The sequence below is a fragment of the Elgaria multicarinata genome, chromosome 17 (assembly GCF_023053635.1).
Source record: "Elgaria multicarinata webbii isolate HBS135686 ecotype San Diego chromosome 17, rElgMul1.1.pri, whole genome shotgun sequence".
NCBI lineage: Eukaryota > Metazoa > Chordata > Lepidosauria > Squamata > Anguidae > Elgaria > Elgaria multicarinata.
Window position 1 is genome coordinate 15,596,282 of NC_086187.1, and position 26,353 is coordinate 15,622,634.

The 26,353-nt window shown below is 40.0% G+C and overlaps 2 protein-coding genes across 4 annotated transcripts in view; one reads left to right on the forward strand and one right to left on the reverse strand.

The window, feature by feature from the left end:
- Positions 1-26,353, reverse strand: part of LOC134409982 (major facilitator superfamily domain-containing protein 1-like) — a 319,448-nt gene that overhangs the window by 165,307 nt on the left and 127,788 nt on the right. The window lies entirely within an intron of this gene.
- The window catches only part of MRTFB (myocardin related transcription factor B), a 115,529-nt gene that overhangs the window by 7,828 nt on the left and 81,348 nt on the right, over positions 1-26,353 (forward strand). For all 3 annotated transcript variants that reach the window (XM_063143004.1, XM_063143003.1, XM_063143006.1), the window contains exons 2-3: positions 580-638; positions 21,056-21,222. In XM_063143004.1, coding sequence (XP_062999074.1) covers positions 21,069-21,222 — 154 coding nt within the window. In that variant the 5' untranslated portion in view covers positions 580-638; positions 21,056-21,068. The remainder of the gene's footprint in view (positions 1-579; positions 639-21,055; positions 21,223-26,353) is intronic.

The window sequence follows — 26,353 nt, forward strand, 5'->3', positions numbered from 1 at the left end:
GCAATACTTAGTTTTTAAAATGTTATTAAGTAGGCCATGACCACTCTCTGCCCTAGATTCAATTCCAAACAGAAATGGCATAATCAAACTTTAAATATTAATAACATAGTCCTGTACAGTTAATAGAATATTCATTTCTTGTGATCTAGCAGGATAAATGTTATGTTGTGTTAACGCTGCAGTTGCATGTTATGTTCTGACTAATCAGGGTTCCTTATTATTATTATTATTATTATTATTATTATTATTTATTTATTTATATAGCACCATCAATGTACATGGTGCTGTACAGAGTAAAACAGTAAATAGCAAGACCCTGCCTCATAGGCTTACATTCTAATAAAATCATAATAAAACAATAAGGAGGGGAAGAGAATGCAAACAGGCACAGGGTAGGGTAAACAGGCACTGGGTAGGGTAAAAATCTTCTCCATGTATTCAGTTGAAACAGGAAAGCTGGATCTCCTCCAGCTACACAAAGCAGCTTCCTGGATCAGAAAAATAAGATTATTTATATATTTAAAGACATGTTAAAATATGAGTTTAGATTTTGTTTTTTTGTGATCTTTCGTTTTTCAGATTTACAGTGAATGTATTGAAACAGACTGTAGAGGACAAACTAGGTGGTTAGTATTGAGGTAAGTAACTTTACATATTGGCATGCAATAGTACTTTCTATATCAATTTTTCAAATCATATCGTAGAGTTAGATGGTGGAATTTGTGGGAACTGGCAAATTTACCAACTTTCAACAGGACACTCATAACTTCCCTTCATCAGTTTATCTTGTGATCATCTTTTGATAGCAATGCAATTTCCACTGCATATGTATTCTTAGGTAGAATATAAAAATAATTAAATGGGTTAGAATTCATAGTCCCCCCCTATATTCTCCTATGTTTTCATATGACAGAAATAATTATAGCTGACTCACTTAATTGAATAGCTTGGATCCATAGATTCACCTGTGTAACGGAACAACACTTATGCTCACACACAGGACAGCCACAAACATCCATTCCACCCATGTTCGGCCTCTGTGCTCAGCTTTTTCAAAGATAGGAGAGATTAACACACACACACACACACACACCTCATTTCAATATATTTATTTTACCGTGTTTTATAATTATATTTTCAACTATAAAAGTAGTTTTACACTTCTGTTGTGATTTTTCCTGGGTAAATATTTTATTTATTTATGGAATGTGATTTTAATGAATTTCTCATTCGAGGATTCTTAGCCAAATGTATAATTATGAGCATTTTAAAATATCCATGTAAAAGGGTTTGCCCTTATTGCAGTCAAAGTTTGGAAATTGGGTATGTCTTTTGAAAGTAACTGAACAATTAGGAAATTGTTTTACTCCTTTGGAATTAAGACATACTTATATTCACAGTGTTTCAAATGTCTTCTGGTTCTTCTGCTTAGATTTATAATGCCATTCTATACATGACTCAGAAGAAAGTCTTGCTGAGCTTAATGGGGCTTACTCACAGGTAACTGGATATAGGATTACAGCCTGAGTCTTGGTAATACCAGCCTATTGTACAACATAGTAGTTATTGAATAAAGAGTATGGTTTAAAATAGCATTCAGAAAAATATTTATCACTGAATATTTTTAATTATGTTCTTTCATACTGCTTTACTACATTTCTGTCACTCTTGTGCCCCATAGAACTGGAAGACTGTATGTAGCCTGTTAAAGTGCATTTTTTACTATATAAAAATATACATTCATTTTAATTGAGTCTCCCCCCCATTTGCTACTGTTGGAGTAAGACTTTATATATAAGGCCGCCTTGAGGCCCAGCATTGGGCAAAAGGCGGGATACAAATTATTATTATTATTATTATTATTATTATTATTATTATTATTATTATTATTATTTATATGAGGTCTCCAGCCTTATTTCTAATCAGATGCATAATATAACTGAAGTATGAGTTTTTTAACCCTTGGCAGTAGTCAAGATTGAGAACTGTAAAACTGGTTCCATAAATGCAAGAGGGCTTTGGAATTGTTTTCATTAAACAGCAGCTCTTCTATTTATTTTATTTATTTATTTATTACACTTATATACCGCCCCCATAGCCAGGGCTCTCTGGGCAGTCTACCCTCCTCCAGCCACATGGCAAATTGGTTTTGAAACTAAAGCTGCAGTCCTAAACCCACTTACCTGGGAGTAAGTCCCCATTGAACTCAGTGGAACATATTTCTAAGGAGATATATATCTGATTGTGCTGTAGCTTCTGATATGGCATAGAAGTCATTTCAAAGGGGGGGGAAACTAATTCAGCTGGGCAGGAGGATGTTCCTTGCATGCCTAACCAGCTCTTTGGATCTAGGGAAATGGATTTAAAACGTGGTATAGGCTTTATTCTCAGTATTAATCTTAAGAATAATAATATTAATGCATTTTGCTCTATATTTCTAAAATCTAATAGCTTACAGCAATACTATCACTACAGTTAAAACACCATATTTGTCTCATCAGCTATAAGCACATTTTTATTTGGCTGTGATTCAAAAATTAGAAGAAGCACCAATTCATGCATTCAATAGGATGGTGCAGGTCATGAATGAAAATAAATGCAATGCAGGGCCAGATTGAATAATATCATATTGTTGAATTTAGGCCTGCACCCGATTCATATGATACATTTGTAGAATAGTAGCTGCAAAAATGGAGTAATTTGGACAGTGTTCCATATGGGAAGTTGATTGTGTTATGGTTCTTCTTCTTTGTGAGGCTGTGCAGGCATATTTAAAATTGCTACCACCATGCAGTAAGCCACTTGACACAAATATTATTATTATTATTTATTTATATAGCACCATCAATGTACATGGTGCTGTACAGAGTAAAACAGTAAATAGCAAGGCCCTGCCGCATAGGCTTACAATCACTCTTTCAGTGGCCATTGCACTGAATATGAGACTTTTGAATTATTTCCTGTAAACAAAGAAAATCTATTTCTAAAAATAATGAGCTTAACGTTATGATGTAATACATTAACACAGTCCCAGTAGTAAATTCTACTAAAATCACCTGCTTCAGAATAAATATTTTTAAGATCAAGGTGCTAATGTAATAAATGGATATACAAAAAAAGACTGTGTTTTATTTCATGCCATTCATGTAATATGTATAAGAGAGAGTAGTACATTCAGGAGATATTACTCTAACTGTAGTGTGATTTTCTATTCCTTTGGGGTAGTTATTCCCAAACAACTGTTTTTGGAGAGTACTGTTGCAGACAAAGCCCTGCTCCTTGTCATCCTCAATCTAGCTTCTGACAAAGGTGATACTTGAAGCCCTCTCAGGAGACCTTGATGTACTTGGGTGGCTCATACTGGTGAAGGTGTTCTCTTAATATAAAAGAACCATGGCCATATAGAATTTTACAAAGTAAGAAGAACTTTGATTTATGCTGGAAAACTAATTGGGAGCCAGTGCAGATCTCTTAGTACGTTGTTTATAGCCTCTCAGTAAACCTCACTCCTACAAGCTGTTGCATTTTGACTTAATTGAAGTTTTTGAACATTCTTTAAATCCAGTCCACATAGACCATGTTACAGTAGTCTAGCCTTAAGCTTTACCAAGGTATGAGCATTACCAAGCGCTTATCACAGTAACCAGTAACCAGTAAACTGGTAACCAGTAAACCAGTAAACTGGAGGGGCCTGCGGGGCCATCCAGTCCAACCCCCTGCTCAATGCAGGAGTCCACCCTGGGCATCCAGGGCAGGTGCTTGTCCAGCTGCCTCTTGGGGGCCTCTAGCGTGGGAGAGCCCACAACCTCCCTAGGTCACTGGTTCCATTGTCGTACTGCTCTAACAGTCAGGAGCAGTACGGACTTTATGTGCGGACTTTATACTGTTAGTTTTACCCTACCCTGTGCCTGCTTACCCTACCCTGTGCCTGTTGGCATTCTCTTCCCCTCCTTATTGTTTTACTATGATTTTATTAGATTGTAAGCCTATGCGGCAGGGCCTTGCTATTTACTGTTTTACTCTGTACAGCACCATGTACATTGATGGTGCTATATAAATAAATAATAATAATAATAATAATAACAACCAGGTGTTTGTTACTGGCAAACCAGTTTCAGTCGGTGAAGTGCTTCCTTGACAGCAGCCAAGTGAGCCCAAGAACATTTCAGAATCCAGAAAGCACCCCCAAATTGCATACCTGTTTCTTCAGTGGAAGTGCAGTCCCATCCAAAATAGGAGACCCCAACTCCCAAATCAGTTCAGTAATACCTATTTCCATCTTGACAGGATTGAGCTTCCTTTAAACTTTGTTCACTGTCATCAATATGGGCAATGAACCAGGGCATTTTTGTATCTTTTTTTGCATCTGGCCATACTCACCACTGGCTTGAGGCCCCTTGGAACTGTCCTGGGTGACAATCTGGCTCTTTGGCCAGAAAAGGATCCCCAGTAGACCAACCTAGCCAACCTATCCTGAATAGCAAAATCAGCTTGTCATCCTAATCCTTTTTTTAAAAAAAAAAATCAGCAGAAATCCTCACACATTAACAATTGAAACCCAGACGACCTAACCGAAGTCAGAACAGTTGTGAGCATTTCTCCTGACTTCACACAATGCCTCACAAACATGTCACTGCGGGTCACTGGGTTAGGTTTGATCAGACTGTGAACCAATATACAATTGCTTCTTACTACTAAGTTCCACTGGACACCATTGCATGGACACAGTGATGGTTGCGAAGAAATAAGATCTCGCTGTATCCATCACCATAGGACTTCAGATGGACAGTTCAATTCATTCCACCATCACTCAAGTCATTGTTTCTGCTGATTCAGTGTTCTGGGATAGCAATGAGGTACATGGACTCAAGCCCCGTGGGAGAAGGCATCTCAAAGTTATGTCCACTACCTGAGTCAACTCCCTATTTCAGAGGCTAGCTCAGGCTTTTGACAGGTTGAGTTTGGCTGGCAACATCTTGGAATCCATTAACTTTTAAGAACGGGACATTTTAGTCAGCTAACCATCCTTTCCTGGGCCTATAGTCATGACCTCCACTCTCACAAGGTAAAAATCTATCCATGATGGAAGTAATAGTGCTGTCCCCTACCCACAGATAACCCCACCCACAGATAACCATCAGCCTGCTGAGAATAAAACACCAGATAATTATACTCTTCTCTACCAACCTGCCAAACACATATCAGCAGGTACCCCACCCACCCTGTGTGCACGCGCGCGCGCGCGCGCGCGCACACACACACACACACACACACACACACACTTGCACTTGTTAAAACCAGGACTTAAGTAGTGTGTCAGTTAAAAGTACTTGGTCTATATTGGTAGGGGGGCAAAGAAAGAAAAATCCCCTCCACCACTATAACTCACCAACCTCGTACACAGGTACCCTAGAAAACTCCTCTTGCTAGCTCCTAGAGAGAAAAAATACCTTGAGTCTCCTGTTTATCTCCACTAACAAAGTACCCTGTCCTGATCCCAGCACCAAGTGACCCTCTCCAAGGTATGAGTCTTCCTTAACTTTTGTATCCCACTTTCCTCATGATTGGAGTCAAGGTGGTATACATAGGCCCTGTTCAGAAGACACCTTAAACCATGGTTTTAACCACGATGAATAAGGCCTTTTGCCTTATTCACTGTGCTTAAAGCCGTGTATTAAGGTGTCTTCTGAACAGGGCCATAGTCTCCCTTCCAGGCACTGATCAGGCCCAGATCTGTTTAGCTTCATTAAGATAGCCGTGTCATGTGACTTCAGACCATTGTCTTGTCACGCTCCTCGCCTCCCCAAGACAACCTCTCCTGCTGTTTCTGCCTCCAGCACTGACTCACTCTTTTGTAACCCTGGCTTGGCTTGGCTTTTCCCTCTATGTAAGAGAGAGGCAAACCAACAAAGTGCTAAATCACTGGTGCCTTTAAGCTTTCAAGCTGTTGAATATTGCAGATTGCAACACAACCAAAATCAATAATAATACTCAGATGCTATGAATGTCGATTTTAAAAGTGTTTGCATTTATGTCCTCATTTGCCAAAACGAATGCGGAATTGGTTTCAGGAGATTAATATTTGGACATCTAACAAACCATTTATCAAAGTGTGTTGAAAATCAGGTTAACTCTGGGCTTAATGCCAATAGCAATGAGAATGGGGCCTCTAGTTATGCTACCCCGTAGGGTTTGACTAAATTGTAAAACCCAAACAATCCTTAAGCAAAACAAAGGCTGTGTTTTTCATTTTTTTAAAAAAATCATTCAAACAGTGATTTCATAAAAAACTACATTTTAATAAGTATAGCAAAAGTTGGCCAATTATTTTGTATTTTCTGTAATGGTTTAATATTATAAATATGCTGCAAAATAATAGTGTGGGTTATGTTTAAATTCTCTTTTTTTTCCTTTTTGAATGATTTTTAAGTAATTTTTAAATAAACCAACCTTTATTCTCTATAATAAGATGCTCTAATCGGAATTTAAATGTAAAGTCTGAATTTGGGGGGATTGTACACTTTGAAATTAAAAGTTATTTACATTAATGGATTTTAAAAATCCCAAACACTTTGGTTCCCATCTAAAGGTAGTTAATCACAACAAGTTGCCCATGAGGACAGTGTTTCGTATCTACCATGTGAAACTGATGTTGAATTAGCATCCCCATCTCTACAATGTGCATGAGAATCTCTTTGGAAGTTTCTCATCCTATCTGCAGATATATTTCTGAACTGAACAAGGGAATCGTTGAATCGAAGCCGCCTTTGACACTCAGGGGTCTTCCCTAGTGAATCCGAGTTTTTATGTCCTGAAAAGAAACATAAAAATGATCAATTGTAGCAATTTGGGGCAATCCAAACCACCCACACACTGCTCACTTGGTATTAAAAAAATGTCCCTTTTCCTCTGAAATTGTGTTTAAAAAAAAAGAAAAAAAAGGGGGGGAAATGCAAACACTGAAAAGAAATGTTAAAATATAGAAATGCGCCATCCACCCTTTAAAGCACGTGAGAGATAATGTTTTCAGTTGTTGTCAAGGCTGTTCTGTTACCATAGATGCAGTTCTGAAAGAAATAGTGTTGCTTAGTGCTGCATGAAAATCACAAATTCTGCCCTGAGTGGCCCATTACTCCAAAAAAAAAAAAAAAGTCAAGAGATGCATTCATGAAGCAACACCACTGTCTTCAATACGATCACGTTGGTTCGTATTGCTCATTATTTCTCTCGCCACCCAACGCATGCATTTTAAAATATGTATTATATACATATCCTGTTCTCACATGGAGCTCCAAGTGCCATTGCCACGTGGAGCATATTACTGTTGTCCAAAGCTAAGGCATGCGTGACCCTGGCCACATCAGACATCTCTAGGAACAGGTGCAGTTGCCGCACTAGCCACAACTGTGCAAACACACTCCTGGCCACCAATGAAATCTGGGCATCCATGACGCATGTCAGTGTATCTGTCTGGTGGAGTCTTTCATTTGCTTTTTTAAAAAATCCATAGGTGTGAAACACCCTTTTGTTGAACCATGTAAGTGTTACACTAAGGCTAGGGATTTTAACTGAAAGAAGGGCAACTTTTCATTTCCCCCTATCTGCAGATATATTTCTGAACTGAACAAGGAAATGTAGTTAAGTGTGTACTTATTTGACACTGTGCAGTGTTTGCATCTCTTCTGATCAGCTAGATTTTTTTTTTTTTACAATTGACAGTTTTGGTTCTTAGGATTCAGAGAGCTGTTTCACGTGGCAAAGTTCTTGCAGCTCAGAACTCACGCACGCAATTTATCAGGTAAAACTCAACCATATGACAATGGCACTTATATAAATATGGCAGTTAGGGATTCAGGATTTTGCTTTTGATAGAATATTCATAGTAAAACAGAAAAGAAGTACCAGTAGTGTATCAGAGCTGGTGGTGTGATAGTGTGAAGTCAGACGGCTTTTTGTGGAAGCAATTAGAGCATACAAAAGGCAATGCTGTTAAAGACATATAGGTCTTCTCAACTGTGTAGTGGTAAATGTTAGGAAGAAAAACCCAAGAAAAATCTCTGAAAAATCTCAATTGCTATTTTGGTTTCTAAGGAAGCCCATTCTTAGGGTTTGCATCTGTTGCAAACTGAAAGTAATTACAATGTTATAAATTACCATGCTAAAAATGTGTGGGAAGTGTGTTCTGCTGGTTTAAAGTATTAATCACTCCCTATATTAATAAAGTGGATAGCTGTTGTGCCAACACGCTAGGTGGCGAAACTGGACATTGGACAGGAGTATGTCCTTATAGAGGAGGCACTTCCTTAAAGCAAAAACATGGTGTGTGTTTTAAAAAGCAGCCGCTTGTTTCCTCCCCACCTTCCCACAATGTATGTGTGTGTGTGCATGTTAAGGGTTATTCATGTGTACTACCCTCAGGCTGTCAAGGAATGACAGCCTGAGGGTCATTCCTTCCAGCAAGCTGGCGTGGATGCAACGAAGGATATTTTTAAGCTGTAAAAGAGCTGCTCTCCTGCTTTGGCCTTGGTGCCATTGTGATTGTTGCATTCATCCCCTGAGCCCAAGACAGGGCTCTGTAGTCTTGGGAAGGGAAAAGGAGAGCAAGCTCTCTGTCCCTTTCTGGCTGGGTTCGCTGATCCCGCTAACTTATGGTGGGTGGCAAGGTACTCTGGGTAGATGGTTATGCAAACTATCTGCTGTGATCCCGTCAGACGATCAAGCAAACAAGCTACACAGAGGAGTGAATATTAACCCCCACACACACATGGTTCCTCCTCCTCCTTTTGTAGTCCTCCTGCCTAGCCAGGCAGGTATCCCAGCCTCCGTTGCGGCAGGAATAGAGAATGGTTGAGAGGAGCAGAGCGGCAGCAGGGTTTGTGGTCGCTCTTGCCAAGCAGCTCTGTAGGCGAAGTCCATAACCCACGCTGCATGACAGACAACATGCTAACCCGGCATAGGTAAAACAATTCTTACTGCAGATTGGGGGGTCTCAGGGTGGCTTCTTTGGGGGAAATAACCCCTAAAGGGGGGAACATCCCATAGACAACACGCTAACCCATTATGGGTTGTTCTGGAAAATCATCAGGGTTAGCTTATTGTGTGAACCCCATCTCTCTCTCTCTCTCTCTCTCTCTCTCTCTCTCTCTCTCTCTCACACACACACACACACACACACACACACACACACACACTGAGGTATATTGAAAGCTTCTGCTCCAGCAACTCTGTTTGACCTAGGAAGCACCTGATATAGAAGCAGAGAACCCGTTCCTCGTCTTCCCAGGATGAATTCCATGAGGCTGACTCCCAAGAGAAGTCATACCACTGCAGCATCTCTGCTTGGGCTGTAACTTTTCTGGAGCCAGCTGTGTGGAACCCTGACCTGGGGACTTTCCTCATCCTCATGGTCTGAGGCAGAGTTTGCTGTGTTGCCACTGCTGAAAAATGATTTCTGTTCTAGATAAATATTTGGTTTCCAGTATCTCTGGCCACAAAAAGTATCACTGTACTAGAACTTTAAACAAGTTAGGTTCATTCTTTTAGAATAAATGTTATTGTTCATACGAGTTCCGGTGCAGGGGAGAGAGTTTCAAAAAGCAGCTGGAAAAGTGGTTTGTTGTACACATAGGAAACAAACCTGGACTTCCTTCCTCTGCAGTTTGATTCTAACCTTTTCCTTGCTTTGTTCAGTCCAAGGGCTTGCTGAACATGAATAAACAGAACAGCACCTGCAAGTTGGTCATAAATGGAAGTGTCTTGATAGCTAAGTGTAACAATGCAATCATTAATAAATGTAACCTGCTTCAATAAATGTTTACCAGCATTAAGAAAATACAGTAACATTAACAGTACAGAGGATCTGAGGCATGGGAGGAGAAATAATTGCAAGAGAATATTGATGTCAGACATTTAAAATTGATCTCAGGACAATTTAGAGATTCTGCCACCTTGTTAAGCATGCATAACTTTGGGAAAGGCACATTAATCGCTAAGAGAGCAAACCAGTAGACCCTGGCCAAGCATCCTAAGGACCATAGAACAGCTGGGGAAATTCTGAGGTAGGGGACACCACTCTGACCTTGGAGGGAGGAGTCAGAGATCTGTCCCTGTCCCCTCACAGCCACCATGCAAAGAACTGCACTGGCCGCTCTCTGAGATCGGAAAAGCAACCTCAGAGGAGAAGGAAAGGGGGCATTCTGGTGGACGGTGAGGGGAGGAGACCAGTGAGGCCAGGATACAAGATATCCTGAGCCTCCTCCAATTTCGTTCCCTCCCTATCGAAAGCATCCTTGCTAGATCGGCTGAAAAGTCTCTCTAGTGAAAATCACAAAAGATGGAGGATGGAGTGGTGACGATTGCCTGCCCTGCGCCTCCTGCCCTGCTGCCTTCAGCCCAGCAAGGCATAACAGTCTCGGAAGCTTCTGAGTTTGGAAGCTTCTGAGTAGTGAGGGTGTAATTCTATGCATGTTTAGACAGAAAAAAAGTTCTATAATTCTCTGTATGCCCCAGCCAGCATCCCTGGCTGGAGGGATGCTGGGATTCTTTTTTGTCTAAACATGCATAGGATTGCATCCTTAGTGAGTCTTCCTTTGTTAACAAAGTAAGGCACCAGCTCCATCTTTTTTCACACTTCTCACTATTGGCCATGTTGATATGCAATGGCAGTCCATGGTATGATATCCTGGTTTCTTAAACTAGATTCACATTAGGATGAAATTCGAAAATATGGCTTATTACAAAAGAGAAGCAGAAGCTATAACTGTGCTCACAGGAGAAGTGAGGGAGTCCTCAGGCCCAAAGTTTGCAACTGCCTTTACATGGCACAACAAACCATTGTTTATCATCTGAACTGGGCCATTGTTGTCTACTTCCTATATACCTTGTAGAGGAAATGCCTGCTGCTCTATCCTTTCCCCAGGTTGCACAGAGGATTTTAGTTATTTAGAGTGCTACGCCTATTCTGCAAAATTTCTCTAATGCAGGGGTGGTAACTTGTGACCCTCCAGATGTTTTGGCTTACAACTCCCATCAGCTCTAGCTAGCATAGCCAGTAGTGAGGGAATGATGGGAGTTGTAGGCCAAAACACATGGAGGACCACAAGTTGTCCATCCCTGCTCTAAAGGGGACAAAATATTCAAGACACTTTTCCTATGCAAATGGTTATTGTGTGCACATGCACACACATGCACACAAAATATATTTGTGGCACTTTAAAGACTGACTGATTGTGGCATAAGATTTTATGAACTAGTGCCTATTTAATTGGACATTGTGCACATGCATTTCTGAGTGCATCTGTTTAACAAGCATACTTCATTCAGGCTGTAGAATTGGAATTTGTCAAAGGGAAATTAAAGGGGCCTCATGGAATATTGGTGCTCATTCATGTATTGATTTGGAAGGTCTTGAAGTCATGTCTGAATTAACATGTTCTAGTTTTAAAAATGGAAGCCCTACACAAATTTTATTTGGTTTTTCACTTTACCCCTATGTTCTTCATATGCATTGTCTGGTTTTTCTTCTGACACTTGGGCTGGACTGGAAAATCCCAGGTATCTGATGCTTACATGCCAAAAAGGCTGTTTCTGGTGTCAAGGAATTTGTAAATATTAATTCAGCTCTGTGCAGGGGTGACACCTTTAAAACTTTCAACCTAGTGTCTAAGAAAAAATGAAGCTGGGGCCTAAGAATTTGTAATATTTTTCCAGCTCTATGCATGAGGATGAAAAACGTGCTGCATATAATTACTGAATGCTTGGTTTCTTTGGAATATGTAAGAGCTGGTAGTTCTGTGTTGGAGGGAGTGTTTTGGAATTCATGGCATATTCATTGATTCCCTTCTTGGCCATCCCATTTTTTTCACATCCCCTTTGTGAACACAACTCTTTTCATGTTCTGTATGCTGCTAATTGGATGCTAATTTCTAAAGAGAGTAATAGTTGCTTTGCCTAATTTTGCCTGTGTTCATAAAATTTGCTCTCCTTCAATAATAGTATTTCTTTTTATCTTGCACGTAACCATAGTAATAAGAATTAAGAGCAACTGTTGCTAGGTATCATGCCTCTATTCCCTGGTTTAAGTAAGCCTTTGTTTGTATTAAGTAGCAAATATAATAGAAAAAGCAAATAAAATCTTATATATGAATATGTAATTTGACATTTCAATCACAAGAAATTTGAAATTATAAAATGCACCTTATCAAGTGGTTAATTTGCCTTTTTAAAAGAGTTCTACTTTTGGTTTTGCCCATATTTTAATTCCAAATGGTGTCAAATATATAACAAAGCTGTTGGCATGTTCTTGGTTTTAAATACGTTTATTTACAAATCTCAATATTTTAGTGGAATCATTGTCTTCTGGATGAACATGGTGCTGAAGCCACTAAGCAATTTGCATTTGTGTAAGATTTTTAATAGGAATTCTGCTCTGAAATGACTCCCCTAATTATGTATCTATTTTAATGAGCATGTGGGAGTTTGGGGAATGTATAATGTCATGGAATGGGAGTATGACAAGCTACGCTTTCTAAAAGCTAATCATTAAGCAATGAGCAACAGTATGATCGTAATTTTTATTAAATCCAAATGCCACTTTTCACTTTACTTTTCTCTGTACATAAATCCAGTTAGCCAAACCTGTGTCTGAGAGGTTCATCTGACGATTCCAAATGTACAAAGAAGTGCATTATTATTTTTGGCATCGTCAGAACTGACATTTCTAAAATCTGCTTTCCTTCCCAACCCTCCCACTACATACACATTATACAGCAAAATGCCATCTAAATTAAGCAAATATAAATAAATATATTTTAGGATTTTGCTCCCAGTCAGAATTTGGAATTCTTTAAAAAGCACAATCCTATGGGATACACCCTAGGTATTCGTAAGCTTCTGAACTCGGAGGATTATGAGTGTCCCCCAATGTCCCCCAGACACTGTCTAGGGGGCATAGAATTGCTCTCTCACAGACTTAAATGGACTAGACTCAACTAGGTGCCATACAGATTTCACCTAGGACTGTTGGGACAAGCAAACAAATAGTGACTGAATCCCCCCATTTTTCAAAATATAAAGTCCAGTTTCAACTTGGATTTGTCTCTAATCGTAGTTAGAGACAAAAGTAAAGAGAATCACTGCAGTTCTTAATGCATTCGGTTAAAAAAAAAAGTCAATACAAGCCAAATTGTGTGGCATTACCTAGGATGAAATACAAACCCCGATTCACCAGCAACCATTACAAAAAGAGTATGCTAATTATCTTCAGTTAATAGGAGAAGCCTACATGTAAACAATAAGACAATATTCATTTAAAGAAATATTGTAATTTGCCTTAATTAAAATTCGTATAACGTGGTTCGCCACATGTAATACAAACAATCCTAAACAGCATAAAAACGGCATGGTAAATCATATTCCTTAAAAACAAGAGCAAAAAGAACAGCACTAACAAAACAAAGAGGCAGCGTTAAAACATGGCCCAGACATGCAGCTTATCCAAATGCTAAAAAGAAAGGTATTTTTTTTACCCCCAAGGGGATGCGGCCCTCAACAGAAAAATGAAAAGTTCCCCAGCCCTGCTTTAAGGTATCACAAGATTTGTTGTTTTAAAATACAATCGGCCTGCTCAAGAGAGAGGATGCTTAGTTTTGGCTCGCATACCGTATTTCTTCGATTGTAAGATTATTATTATTATTATTTATTTATATAGCACCATCAATGTACATGGTGCTGTACAGATTACACAGTAAATAGCAAGACCCTGCCGCATAGGCTTACAATCTAATAAAGTTGTAGTAAACAATAAGGAGGGAAAGAGAATGCAAACAGGCACAGGGAAGTGTAAACAGGCACTGGGTAGGGTGAAGCTAAACAGTATAGAGTCAGAACAAACTCAATATTTAAAAGCTATAGGGAACAGAAAGGTTTTTAGCTGAGTTTTGAAAGCTGTGATTGAGTTTGTAGTTCTCAAGTGTTCTGGAAGAGCGTTCCAGGCGTAAGAGGCAGCAGAAGAAAAAGGACGAAGCCGAGCAAGGGAAGTAGAGGTCCTTGGGCAGGCGAGAAGCATGGCATCAGAGGAGCGGAGATCACGAGCGGGGCAATAGTGTGAGATGAGAGAGGAGAGCTAGGCAGGAGCTAGGCCGTGAAACGCTTTGAAGGTCAACAGGAGAAGTTTATATTGGATTCTGGAGTGAATTGGAAGCCAATGAAGAGATTTCAAAAGTGGAGTGACATGGTCAGAGCGGCGGGCCAAGAAGATGATCTTAGCGGCAGAGTGGTGGACAGAGACCAGCGGACTGATGTGAGACGAAGGAAGGCCAGAGAGAAGAAGGTTGCAGTAGTCCAACCGAGAGATAACCAGTGCGTGAACGAGAGTCTTGGCAGAAGAGACAGACAAAAATGGTCGAATCCTGGCAATATTATACAGGAAGAAACGACAGGATTTAGCTACTGCCTCGATATGAGGAATAAAGGAGAGCGAGGAATCAAATATAAAGATGCCATCGATTGTAAGATGGGCACTAATTTCAGTACCACCAACAGAAAAAAAAACCCTAAGACACACCTGCGATTCTAAGACGCACCCCATTTTTAGAGATGTTTATATGGGGAAAAAAGTGTGTCTTAGAATCGAAGAAATAGGGTAGTTTATGAAAGCTGGCCTGGAAGGCAGTGATTACTTAAGGGTGCCCATCAGATGTTTTGGACTACAACTCCCAGCATTCCTGACTATTGGCCATGCTTGCTGGGACTAATGGGAATTGAAGTCCAAAATATATGGAGGGCACGGCATTGGGGAAAGCTCATTTACAGACCATCATGATATGTTGTAATACCTCCCACTTACCAGGATATTATAAATGACCAAGCTACTACATGGTAGGAGAACTTACCTTGGTTGAATTGGGCCTGCTGCTACTAGATGAGGAGTGTATTGGCATTAAAATGAGTCTTCCTTAGACAAAGGATGACCACTTCAGGAGTTCTGTCTTGTAATCTTTGTGAAATCAAGGCCATGTTAGTGTATTTGAATATTATTGGTACTCATTGGTGCCCTAGGCAACAAGGATGAAAAGAACATTTGACTGCCAAGTAGAAGGTAAGCAAGGCTTGAAAATGAAAAAAAAAAAGCTTTAGAAGGAGAAATGAGTCATAGAAGTACAAAGAGAAAAGCTTTGCAAATGATACACCCACAGAATCTATCAAAAGCAACATTGAACTTTATTTCCTATTAATATGAGTTTGGAGAAATTATGTAAGAATTTGAAAATGCTCACTCTTAACTTGATGGGAGGGTGTATAAGCCAGAATAGTCCACCGTGGGCATCCAGAAGGATTTTCTAGTGAACATGCTGGTAATATGAGAAGGTATTTATTTTTTGATAGCTGGACAGCAGTTACAGTACAAAGATGTGTTTGAAAACTAAGAATTGTATGGAGACAGATTGTGAAAAATAACTTGTTTGGTTATTATTTTTTGCCTTGGAGTTTGTAAGTTGAAAGAAAAGAAGGGTACACTGTCTCCATGTTTCTTCCGCAACATGTTTGAGTTTTTTCCTGTCTTCACCTGGTGGTATGGCTCCTTTGTCTTTTCCAGTTGTATGGAGAAGGGCAGAAAACTGGAATTAGGCAAATTCAAGGGGATGGATAATTCCTTAGGGCAGGGACTGACAGTTGCAGCAATCCAGTTTACAATTGTTCTAGAAGGAAATAACAGTCCAATCAACATAAATTCCTGCAATACTATGACGAATTTAGCTGTAATAGACAGGGCCTTAAACTTATTATGACACAGTTCACACGTAATTTTAAGCTTGCAATCATGGCTTAATAAAACAGGATATCTATGAGTAATGTGCATCCACCTGCCCTAACAACCCTATTTTAAAGCTGGCTTCCAATCTTGGCTTGTTTTGCAGCACGTAACCAGAGCTGCTGGTTCACAAGTAATGGGAAGCTATGTTTCAGTGTTGAAACCTGGCTTGCTTTCCCACTTGTGCAAAAGGAGGGGCAAAGAGGGAGCAAATAGGTTGCATGTACCTGCATGCTGCTTGTGAATATCCTGGTTTATTAAGGCCGGATTTTTGGCTTCTATGTGTTAACACAGCTGTTGTGATAAAGGAGGATAATTTTGCTTTTTTATTATTTGTATTTTTTCAATACCAGAGCAACCAGAGTTTGTTTCAAGCGGACTGTCCATTCTTTAGAACTGACGTGCGTCCATGTAGCCCAAATACTGTCAAGTAAAATGTAAATTTAAATCCATTATCTTCTCTGTAAGCAATCTAGCCTTACAGCGGAGCCCCCACAAATAATGCCGTTTCACTTCTTAAATATGTTCTTTCTTGCCAGTGATGGCTGGCTACCTTGTAGCAGCGGTTCGTCAGTAATCCCCTATGGACACCCCTACAGAGAGAATTGTGTATCTTTTGCCTTCATCTCTACCTTGTAATAATCCACATAGCTAATTAACAGTTCTAATTAGTTATCATTAGTCCCTATGCAGTCCCTATGGAGAAATGTATTTGACCCAGAGCGACATGGGGTTCTGGCAGCAACTTTGTTAATTTGCCAGATTGTGGTACCTGTGAAAAACGGAGCTCTTTGGGGATAGCTTTAACTTGCTACCTGAAAGAGCCAGATTGTGGACTAAGATGCTGTTTTCCTGAGAGACAAATTGTATATGCAAATTCATGTAACTGTAACTTGGTCTCTTTTAATGTAAAGAAGAGGCGTCAAGTTGCAGTTATATAAAGTGGCAGGGGAAGGGGAAGGAATAGCTTAAACCCTTCCCTGCCTGCTCTTTTCTTTCATCAAATCCCTCTTGCGGGGCAAAGACACATTTATAAAGCTATTTGGAATGGGGAAACCGCATACAGGAAAAGTGTTAAAACATTCTCCCCCCCCCCCCCCCCCCGGTGCTTCTTTATTTTCAGTCACTTTATTTCATAGCGGCATCTCAAGTTTAAAAGGGCTAAATTTGCAGGTGTTTGTGTGGAACAGAGTTTGTTTTTCAGTCAGTGTCTGCCTGGTTTTATGCCTGACGTAGTGCAAATTGTTAGAATAATGGGTGTATAATATTCTGAGATAGCCAGGAATTATACCTTGCTGTGTATAACCGCTAGATAAAGGCAATGCTTAATCTAGTCTATTGTTTTATTTCTAAGGGTAATATCCTATTGTGCCCGTATACTTGTGGGAGTGACCGCTTGTGCGGCAGCGTTTTTGTGCTTTTAAAAACAAGCCAAAATGAGCAGAAATGCTCATTTCCAGAATGGGAGCTCTGATGACCTGGCCCAATCTGAAAGCAAGTATTTCCGCTCATTTCTAAGTTAGTTTTTTTTTAAAAGTGTGAATGTCCCACTGCACAAGCAGTCGTCGCTGTGAATGGAGCAGAACCGGCGGAGGCAGAGTGGCCCTGTTGGATACCTGCCCTAAAATGTCTGCTGCCCACAATCCCTTTTAGGGATAGCGGTAGTTTCCAGTGAAGATTCTGCAAGCCACCAAACACCTCCTTTTAATGTTTTGGTTTTGTTTTGTTTTTTGAAGGGGTGGGGAGAAATACTACAAAAGGGTGTGAAAGCGTGCATTGCACAGAGGCAGCCCTTACTCAGAATAGGAATTGGAGGAATGGAAAGCACCCCTCTTGCCAAGGAAGAGGGGCTAGTACTCTTCTTCTGCATTGCAGCAATGAAACTGCAATAGTGCAGCAAATCAGGGGATATGGACCACTTGCTTAAGTTGTAAGTGTGTGTGTGTGTGTGTGTCTCTGTGTGTGTCTTCAAGGCACTCATTCACATGGAAGGCAATGAGATTAGTTTTGTTCAGCCTCAGGGACAATGGTGCATAGCCAGATCTGATTGGCTATGTGGTGCCATGATGTCATAATGCTCACTATGTGATCCCTGGCTGCCTAGGACTACAGAAAAAGAAAAGAAAATGGTTTTGGTTTAGCAGCGGATCAGAGCTGCAGATAGGCGCATAAAACAGGAATTGTCACAGATATGGTTTTTGTGGGGGAGGATTTCCCTCTTTTATAAAGGCACCCTTTATACAATAAATAAAAAATAAAAAGTACCAGATGCATACTCAGTACAGCCCTACTGAATAATATTATTTTGTCTCATTTCCCATGCTTTGATTAAGTAAGTGGACGTTCTACATTAGGGAAGTTTAAGAATTAACTCAGTATCCTCAGAACCTTTTCATTTGAGCTGAATTATGTATTAATATGCAAGCTGTGGATGCTGAATCTGAAAATGCCTGCATGTTGAAGCATTGTGGACTCACTGACTTTATCAGCCCCAAATTAATTTCGTTTATTTCTGATTGTTCCCCGATTATGCGCTCAGGATGATGGTGGCATTGTTTTACTAGGATTTTATTAGATTGTAAGCCTATGCGGCAGAGTCTTGCTATTTACTGTTTTACTCTGTACAGCACCATGTACATTGATGGTGCTATATAAATAAATAAATAATAATAATAATAATAATAATAATAATAATAATAATAACTGGCAAACCTGTTCTGTTTCAAGTCCCCAGGGACAGTACCTGAGTGAAGAGTGTAGGTACCTGATGCAGCTCTGGTTCTCAAGACATTAGCGTTCCATGCAATTAGCTTTGAAAACATTTTTTTTAACAAAAAATAGATACTTCCATTCTCCTTTGACTTGGGTTAAAGGAAAAATTCTAGCTTTGCTCACCATCTCCTCAGAAATAGACTCACTTAAACCCAAAGACAAAGAGAGATAATCCCTTCACCCACAAATGTTTCCTGTATTAGAGAGTTTATACCTTTAATTGTTTCCTTTTAAGAGAAGAAAAATAGTTTTTGTTATTTTCAGTCATCACTGAATGTTGTTTGCAGTCCTCTTATGCACTCTATGTAGTTGATTTAGCCAAATGTTTTGTGATTAAATGACAATCCATCTGAAGTGAATCACTAGGCAAATCATTTCTACATGATGTATCTGGGAATCAAGAATTCTGTGTAATCGCATGTCGTGGCGTATTTGAGGATTTCCTCTTAAGAACTACTTCTCCCACATGATCAAAGCTGTACTTGAGCTCTTTACTATCACAGCATACATTGGAACCAGTAGCTTTCCTCTCTCATTCTTCTTGGATGTGTTCAGCAATATTTTGTTTGTTTGAATGGGACATTTAAACCACCACCATCATTTATTATACGGTCACAGCAATATTGAACAAATGCAGAGAGTGTGATTTGGATTCCATTAAAATAGCTACTTTTGCTAAGCTGCCTCCTTTCAACAGATTTCTATCCTCACTGTAACTAGTACATCACCACGGTTTGTTTTTAATTAGTAAACCTTAGCAAAGGCCAAGAACTCCATGTTCTGTCAAGACCAAACTCTCCATATTATCTTTGTAGGAGGTCCTCCCACTGGATTGTGGAGGAAGCATGCCAGCAAAGCTGTTAAAAGAAGAAAAATGGCAGCATTGATGCCCGTAGATAAACAAGGTGTCATTCTTTCAGAGCTGATTATTAATGCAGGGATGCAATTTATTTTTGGCTGAAACTTGGCAATGTGTGTGGTGTTGACCCTTAAATTCCACATGTGAAATGAAACAGTACGTTAATTTGCCAGTCTGAGATTTACATATGCAAATCTTGCCTATGTAAGATCTGAAGCAATGGCTACCTGCTAATGTCATACAGATCATCATCAAAACTGATTGGGATCTGTGCTTAACCCATCATGATGTGCGAAAAAGGGTGATTGTGAGTACAAGAGTGGTTCAATGTTTTAGGAAATAACTAAAATTAAGTGGCCAGAGGTATGCATATACAGCTGTATATAGAGATTAATTGGCTTAACAAAAGGGACCCTGGATAGGTGTGTGAAAAGCCATGTAGATGGGCTGTATGTGCTTGCCATGTTTTAATAGCCCTTTCCATTTTCCATTGATCTTATAAACAAGGATGTAGTATTAGGGAAATATATTGTTCCTTTTATAGCTTGTATTATATTGATCAGCAGTTATTATCTCTATGGTGCCACCAATTATGCTTTATAAAGTCTAAGAGGAGAAGCTCCCAGCCCAAGGACCTTACATAAGATTTGACACAAGGGAGACAACAGAAATGAGTTGGGAGGCAGGAGTAAAAAGGAAGAACATGCATTTATTTCAATTACACTCTAGCATAGGGGACAAGGGGGTTGGGGCAAAGGCTTCGCTGTAAAGGCCAATTTGCAGAAGGGTTTGAAGGAAGTACATAGTGTTCTGGGATGCAGTTTTGGGTATAAGGGACAGCAAGAGAGAAAAAAGGGAGAGTTGTTTGTTGGTACAGAAGACTCTTGGAGTGGAGGAGCGAAAGTCATAGGCAGGGGTGAATAATGATAATGATAATTATTATTAATAAAATTATTTCTTACCCGCCTCTCCCTCTGGATCGAGGCGGGGAACAACATGAAATGCAACAACACAATACATAGAACTGGTTAAAAGAGCATATAAAACCAATACAATATTAAAAGAACAATCACAACATCTTAAAATTCTTAGGTTTAAAATTCATCTGGGTAGGCCTGCCAGAAGAGACTAGTCTTTATGGCTGTCGTAAACTCAGAGAGAGTATTAAGCCGACGAATCTCCTCCGGCAGGCCATTCCACAGTCTGGGGGCGGCAGAAGAAAAGGTTCTCCGGGTAACAGATGTCAGCATAGTTGTGGATGACTGGAGTAAATTCTTCCCAGAGGACCTGAGTGTGTGGGGCGGATTGTACAGGAGAAGGCGATCCTGCAGGTAACCTGGTCCCAAATCATGTAGGGCTTTAAACATAATAACCAACAATTTATAATTCGCCTGGAAACTAATTGGCAGCCAGTGAAGTGATTTTTAAGTTGGTGTTGTATCTGGATATAAGAGTGGAGAGATGAGGGATGCAAGGTCATGGAGGCCTTTGGAGGTTAGGATGATGAGCTTGAGCTGGATCTGGGTGTGGTTGTTGTATAATACCATGGGATGACTTTTTAAAATAAATTGTGTCAACTGCTGTCACTAACCATCCTCCCTATATATCTCCAGCCGCTTGAACACAATGGAACTCTTGGGGACAGTGGACCCAGAAGATGATTCAGGATCAGTACCACGTCTTGCACCTAGCCCTCACAGTGAAGCAGTGGCTCATGAATTTCAGGAACTCTCCTTGCAACACAACCAGTATTTGCTCCCCCTCAACGAAAGGAAGAACGGTGAGCACAAGACATGGATTGTTACGTTTTTATCTAATACTTACTTTCTATGCTCTTTGAGTTTTATGCTCAGTGCCAAGATGAATGGCTGAGTGTTGTTCAGTAACTGCAAAACTTGCCACCTACCTTGTCTTAAATATTCGTGCATATTTGCCCACTTTGAAATATCAGGTATAATGTCCTTTCAGTGCTGGCATAATATACCTGGCACATCTGGTAAATGCTTCGTTCCTCCAAAAATACTAAAATTTAGTTTTGGAATTTTCAATTCCGCTTTAACTTTCTTAGGCATTTATGGAACTTAGTGGATGTTAGTCAGCTTCATCTCTTCCTTTGCTGCTTCTTTTGGCTAGAAGACAGGAAATTCTAATCGGGGCATGTCTAGTCTGAAAACCAAACATGTTTCCATTTGGTGTGGTCTTCATTCTTTGCATTTGTTTCGCAAAGCACACATCTGCATGTGGTCATCTGCTGCTCTTACTGGACCCATAAAGAATTGTTTCCTGCGTCTACTTGCAGCTATGTTATTCTGGGATACCTAACTATGATGTCTGATTTTCAGAATGAGAAGTGTGCCCTCTTGATAGTAAACTCACTTGTTGCTTTTTCTAATTTCCTTTATGAAGGCAACTGAGGATTTTTTTTTCCACGGAGAGGATCAAATAAAAACAACCACAGCCGAATACCACCTTCTAAAGCACAATCGTGCAATACCTATGACTGTTATCAATGCCTTTGTAGCATTTAGATTACTGTGATGCATTCTACATTGGGCTGTTTCTACAGGCTACTCAGAAATGTCTGTTGGTTCAAAATACATATTGGTTTGGACTAATTAATCAGCATGCAGCTTACTGGTTTTGAAACAATTCCATTGGCTTCTGATCTGTATCCAGGCACAATGCAAAGTGCTGATTTTAAACTTGAAAATATCACTTGGGGTCCTGGTTCCTGGACCTTCCTCCCACATGAACTTGCCCAACTATTAAGATCAGAAGTCCTTCTCTGGGTGCTCTTGCTGTCAGGGATAGGATGTATGGTTACTGGGAAAGTGTGTGTTTTGTTCTTGCACCCTGTCTCTGGAATGTTCTCCCCAGGAATCCTCTCCCTAAGGATCTGATGAATTTCTGATACAGTTTAAGACCTTTTTATTGCCTAGGCCTTTCCATGCTTTTAATTATTTACCTGGCTGGTATTGTTGATTGTTCAGTTTTAAGTTGCGAATTTTAAGGTTTAGCTTGTCTTGTGATTTTTCTGTGCTGTTTTACCATTGGACGCTTCCTCGTCTACTTCCTGTAATTTTGAGATTTGTTTTAATACTCTATGTATGAACCACCTTGAAAGTTCTTAAGCTTTGTGAAAATTAAGAAGCATACATTCCTTAAATAATTGTAGATAAAATAAGACTAACAAATGTTTGTCGAGTGGTACGCAGAAGCAGGGTGGGTGGGAAATAGTCTTCTTTAAAACAGCACAGTTTTCCCACACTATGGTGTGGATGTACCAGTTTAATGAGAAATACCCTTTATTTCACCAAAAAAAATGTTAGTACTTAAATATACACAGAGCATTTCAAAATCCCAAACTTGGAGAATAAGAGCCCTGTATGGAGGTAGAACTATCTCATGTTAAGGTTTCTGCCCAGTCCATAGGAGGAGATCAGAGTGTGGGAGCAGGTTCAAATGCATGGCCCAGTGAAAGTAATGCTGTGCAGTTAGGTAACATCTGCGTTCCTGATCCTGGCATGGAACCATCCTCTGTGGATCAGGGCAATCATCTTTCGCTTCTCTCCTCCATCCAAACCTGAGGATTGCTGTGCTTGTGTATAAATACTTAGAACTGGATGGACCAGCACCTACATCAGAGCAGCATAATTAAAACATGTGATCCTAAGCAGCTTTATTAGGAAGGATCTCTCGCTGAGCAGTTTAGTTAGACTTACATCTGAGTAAATAAGCTCTAGATGTAGCAGTTCTAATGCTCTATGGCCTTCTCCTCTTCAGCATAAGGAAGATGGCACAAAGGTTTTGCTAACAAGTCCATTCAGATATGGAAGATGGATGCTTAGATTTTATATCATCCCATTGGCAACTTATCCCGAACTGACTGGATTTCTTCCAGCACTCTTTTCATCTTTGACTTCGGGCAGGTTTTTGTTGCAATCCCTTTTGCAATCTGAAATGGATTATTCATCCTCTGCTTGTTACGACTTGATTTTATAGTTTGTATTGAGAATTGACAGTTGCGGGGAGGGGGAAATAAAACACCATCTGAATGTTGGTGACTGCACCTATGTACATATAATGCTTTATTTTCTTCGTTCATACACAAGTTAAACAGCAGCAGGTTCCAGCTTTTATAAAATTGCTGCTTTGTATATTCAGTTTGTCAGCTCCTTTATTTTGGATTCCCCATTTCATTGAGGATCTGTTCTGACAAGAATCTTCCCCATATCTTCACATTACAGTGGTAACAGCTGGGGCAGGATTCTATTACTATGGCTTTAGGAAGGTGATGGGCATTCTCTCAGTGGTTGTGATACTCAAGAGGATGTTTTGAGAGGCAGGTTAATGGAGAGTCAACTTTGATGTTGACTTCAAGGGAAGTTCTTGATGGCTTTTTTTTTTTTAGGCTAAGGTTCAAAGTGCTGGTATTGACATTTAAAGCCCTAAACGGTTTGGGGCCAGGTTATTTGAAGGAATGCCTCCTCCCATATGTGCCTGCCCGGACCTTAAGATCATCTACAGGGGCCCTTCTCCGTGAGCTCCTGCCAAAGGAAGTGAGGCAGGTGGCTACTAGGAGGAGGGCTTTCTCCGCTGTGGCACCCTGGTTGTGGAACCAGGGCTCCCTGGAGAGGTCTGCCTGGCGCCTACACTGTAATGCTTTCGTTGCCAGCTGAAGACCTTTTTATTCACTCAGTATTTTAACACTTAATTTTAACTTAAATTTAAATTTTACTGTTTTAACTCTGTATTTTAATCTTATATCAATTTTGCTGCGTGGTTTTATCCTGGTTGCGCTTTTTATACTGTATTTCGTAATTGTGCTTTTAACCTGTTGGGTGTTTTATTGTGGTTTTAATTTTTGTGAACCGTCCAGAGAGCTTCGGCTATTGGGCGGTATAAAAATGTAATAAATAAATAATAATAATAATAATACATTTAGATGCCATTAATGCTAAAAGCATACAAAGACCAATGTAAAATAAAGCTACAAGGACAATTGAGGCAAAGTAAAAGGTTATGAGAAGGGCTGCCTTTTCCTATATGAACCTGTTAGCTAAGGTCATCAGTGCACAGGCATTTTTAAGTATGCCATTTGTCTTTATGGTTTGTCTTGTCAGGACTAGGGAGAAGGTGTTCTTGGTAGCTACGCTGAGACCGTGAGACTCCCTCCCAAGGAAGGCATATCTTGCCCCCTCTTTGATGGCCTTATGGTGAAAGTCTTTTATTTTTTTAGAAAGGATGTTGGATAGGTTGCATACTCAGCTTGATTTTAATCTGACTCTTAGTTACGTTGGGGCCCTTACGCTATTTTTGCTGCTGTTTTATATAATTTGAACATAAGTGCCCTGATGGATCAGACCGAGGGTCCATCTAGTCCAGCACTCTGTTCACACAGTGGCCAACCAGCTGCCCACAGGATCCCACAAGCAGGACACAGTGCAGCACCACCCTCCCACCCATGTTCCCCAGCAAGGGGTGCATACAGGCTTACTGCCTTGGATACTGCTGTTATTGAATATATTATCACTGTTTTATGCTGTTTTAAATTAAATTTGTTCTGTTAATTTGAATTTTATTTTTATTACATTGTGAGCTATCTTGGATTGTTTTGAGGAAAGGCAAGATATAAACGTTTAAAATAAAATAATGAAAACCTTTTTTTCCTTTTCACTTCACAGTCAGTGTACAAGCTGCTTCTATGGGTGATGTCGTTATATATACAAATACATTTACATGAGAGAGACATTAATAGCAAACTCAAATGATCAAGTGCCTATCATTTTGCATGTGAATGGGGCCACCCAGAATACGGTAGTGGACACACTTAGGTGACTCTCTAGGAACGCAGAGGTTTTATACATTTGTTAAATTACATGAATCTTTAACAAACCTTAATCTCATCCCTTCTTGAGATGAAACTGTGAGGTTCCATGGTGTACAGAATGTTGAGCTGTTGGTTAGGAAAAAAGGAAAAGAAAGAAAAGTGAAAATTAGGCATTAGTCTGCTTAAGCACCCAACAGCTTATAGTAAATTTCCTTTGGGCAGGGGTGGGTGGGAAGTTGGTTTGGGCTGCATGGAGAAGAAAATACTCTCCTCCCCCCCATCCTCACCTTTCTGAAACTGCACCCTCCCACCTCCATGTGTCAGGATGTCTGGAGTCCTTCTATTTTCTTTGCAGTCAGTCAGTCCGGGAATTCATCTATAGTGCCTTCTTTCCCCACTTTTTGCTGGGAGTAGCCTGGAATGTGGTAGACTATGGCCATAGCTAGACCTAAGGTTTATGCCTGGATCGTCCAGGGGTCAAACCTGTTCATCTAGGTGACACACAGGGGATCCAGTGCTCAGGCAGGGGCGAACCCTGGATGATCCCAGGATAAACCTTAGGTCTAGCTGTGGCATATGTCATCAGCTGCAGGGGGCCAGAAGAGACAACCATACTTACATCCATGTATCCATAATATATTGCACCTTTGTCTTGTATTTTAGTTGTTATAAGCCTCTTTAAGTGCCAATCATGGCTGAAAAGCGGGGTTTAAATACTCCATAAACACCAGGCAAACTTTCAGTAGGATTGTCTAAAGATGATCACCTTTGCCCTCCATGAGCTGTTCCCTTCCTCAGTCTGGATTATAGGATCCAACAGGTTGAAGCAGTGATGTCAACATATTGGCAGCTTCAATGACATCACTCATGTTTGGGTTGGTCTTGCTTCTGTGTTTATAGCATTGTGGTTTCCTTTCAGGATAGCTGAATAGATAATTGAGCAGAAGCTGCAAAGCACAAGCTGAGGTATTCAAGCAGAGATTGGACACTCATTTGTCAGGGAAGCTTTAAACCGGATTCCAGAACTGAGCAGGGGATTATATGCGATATCTTAAATGGCCCCTTCCAAGATTCTATAGCT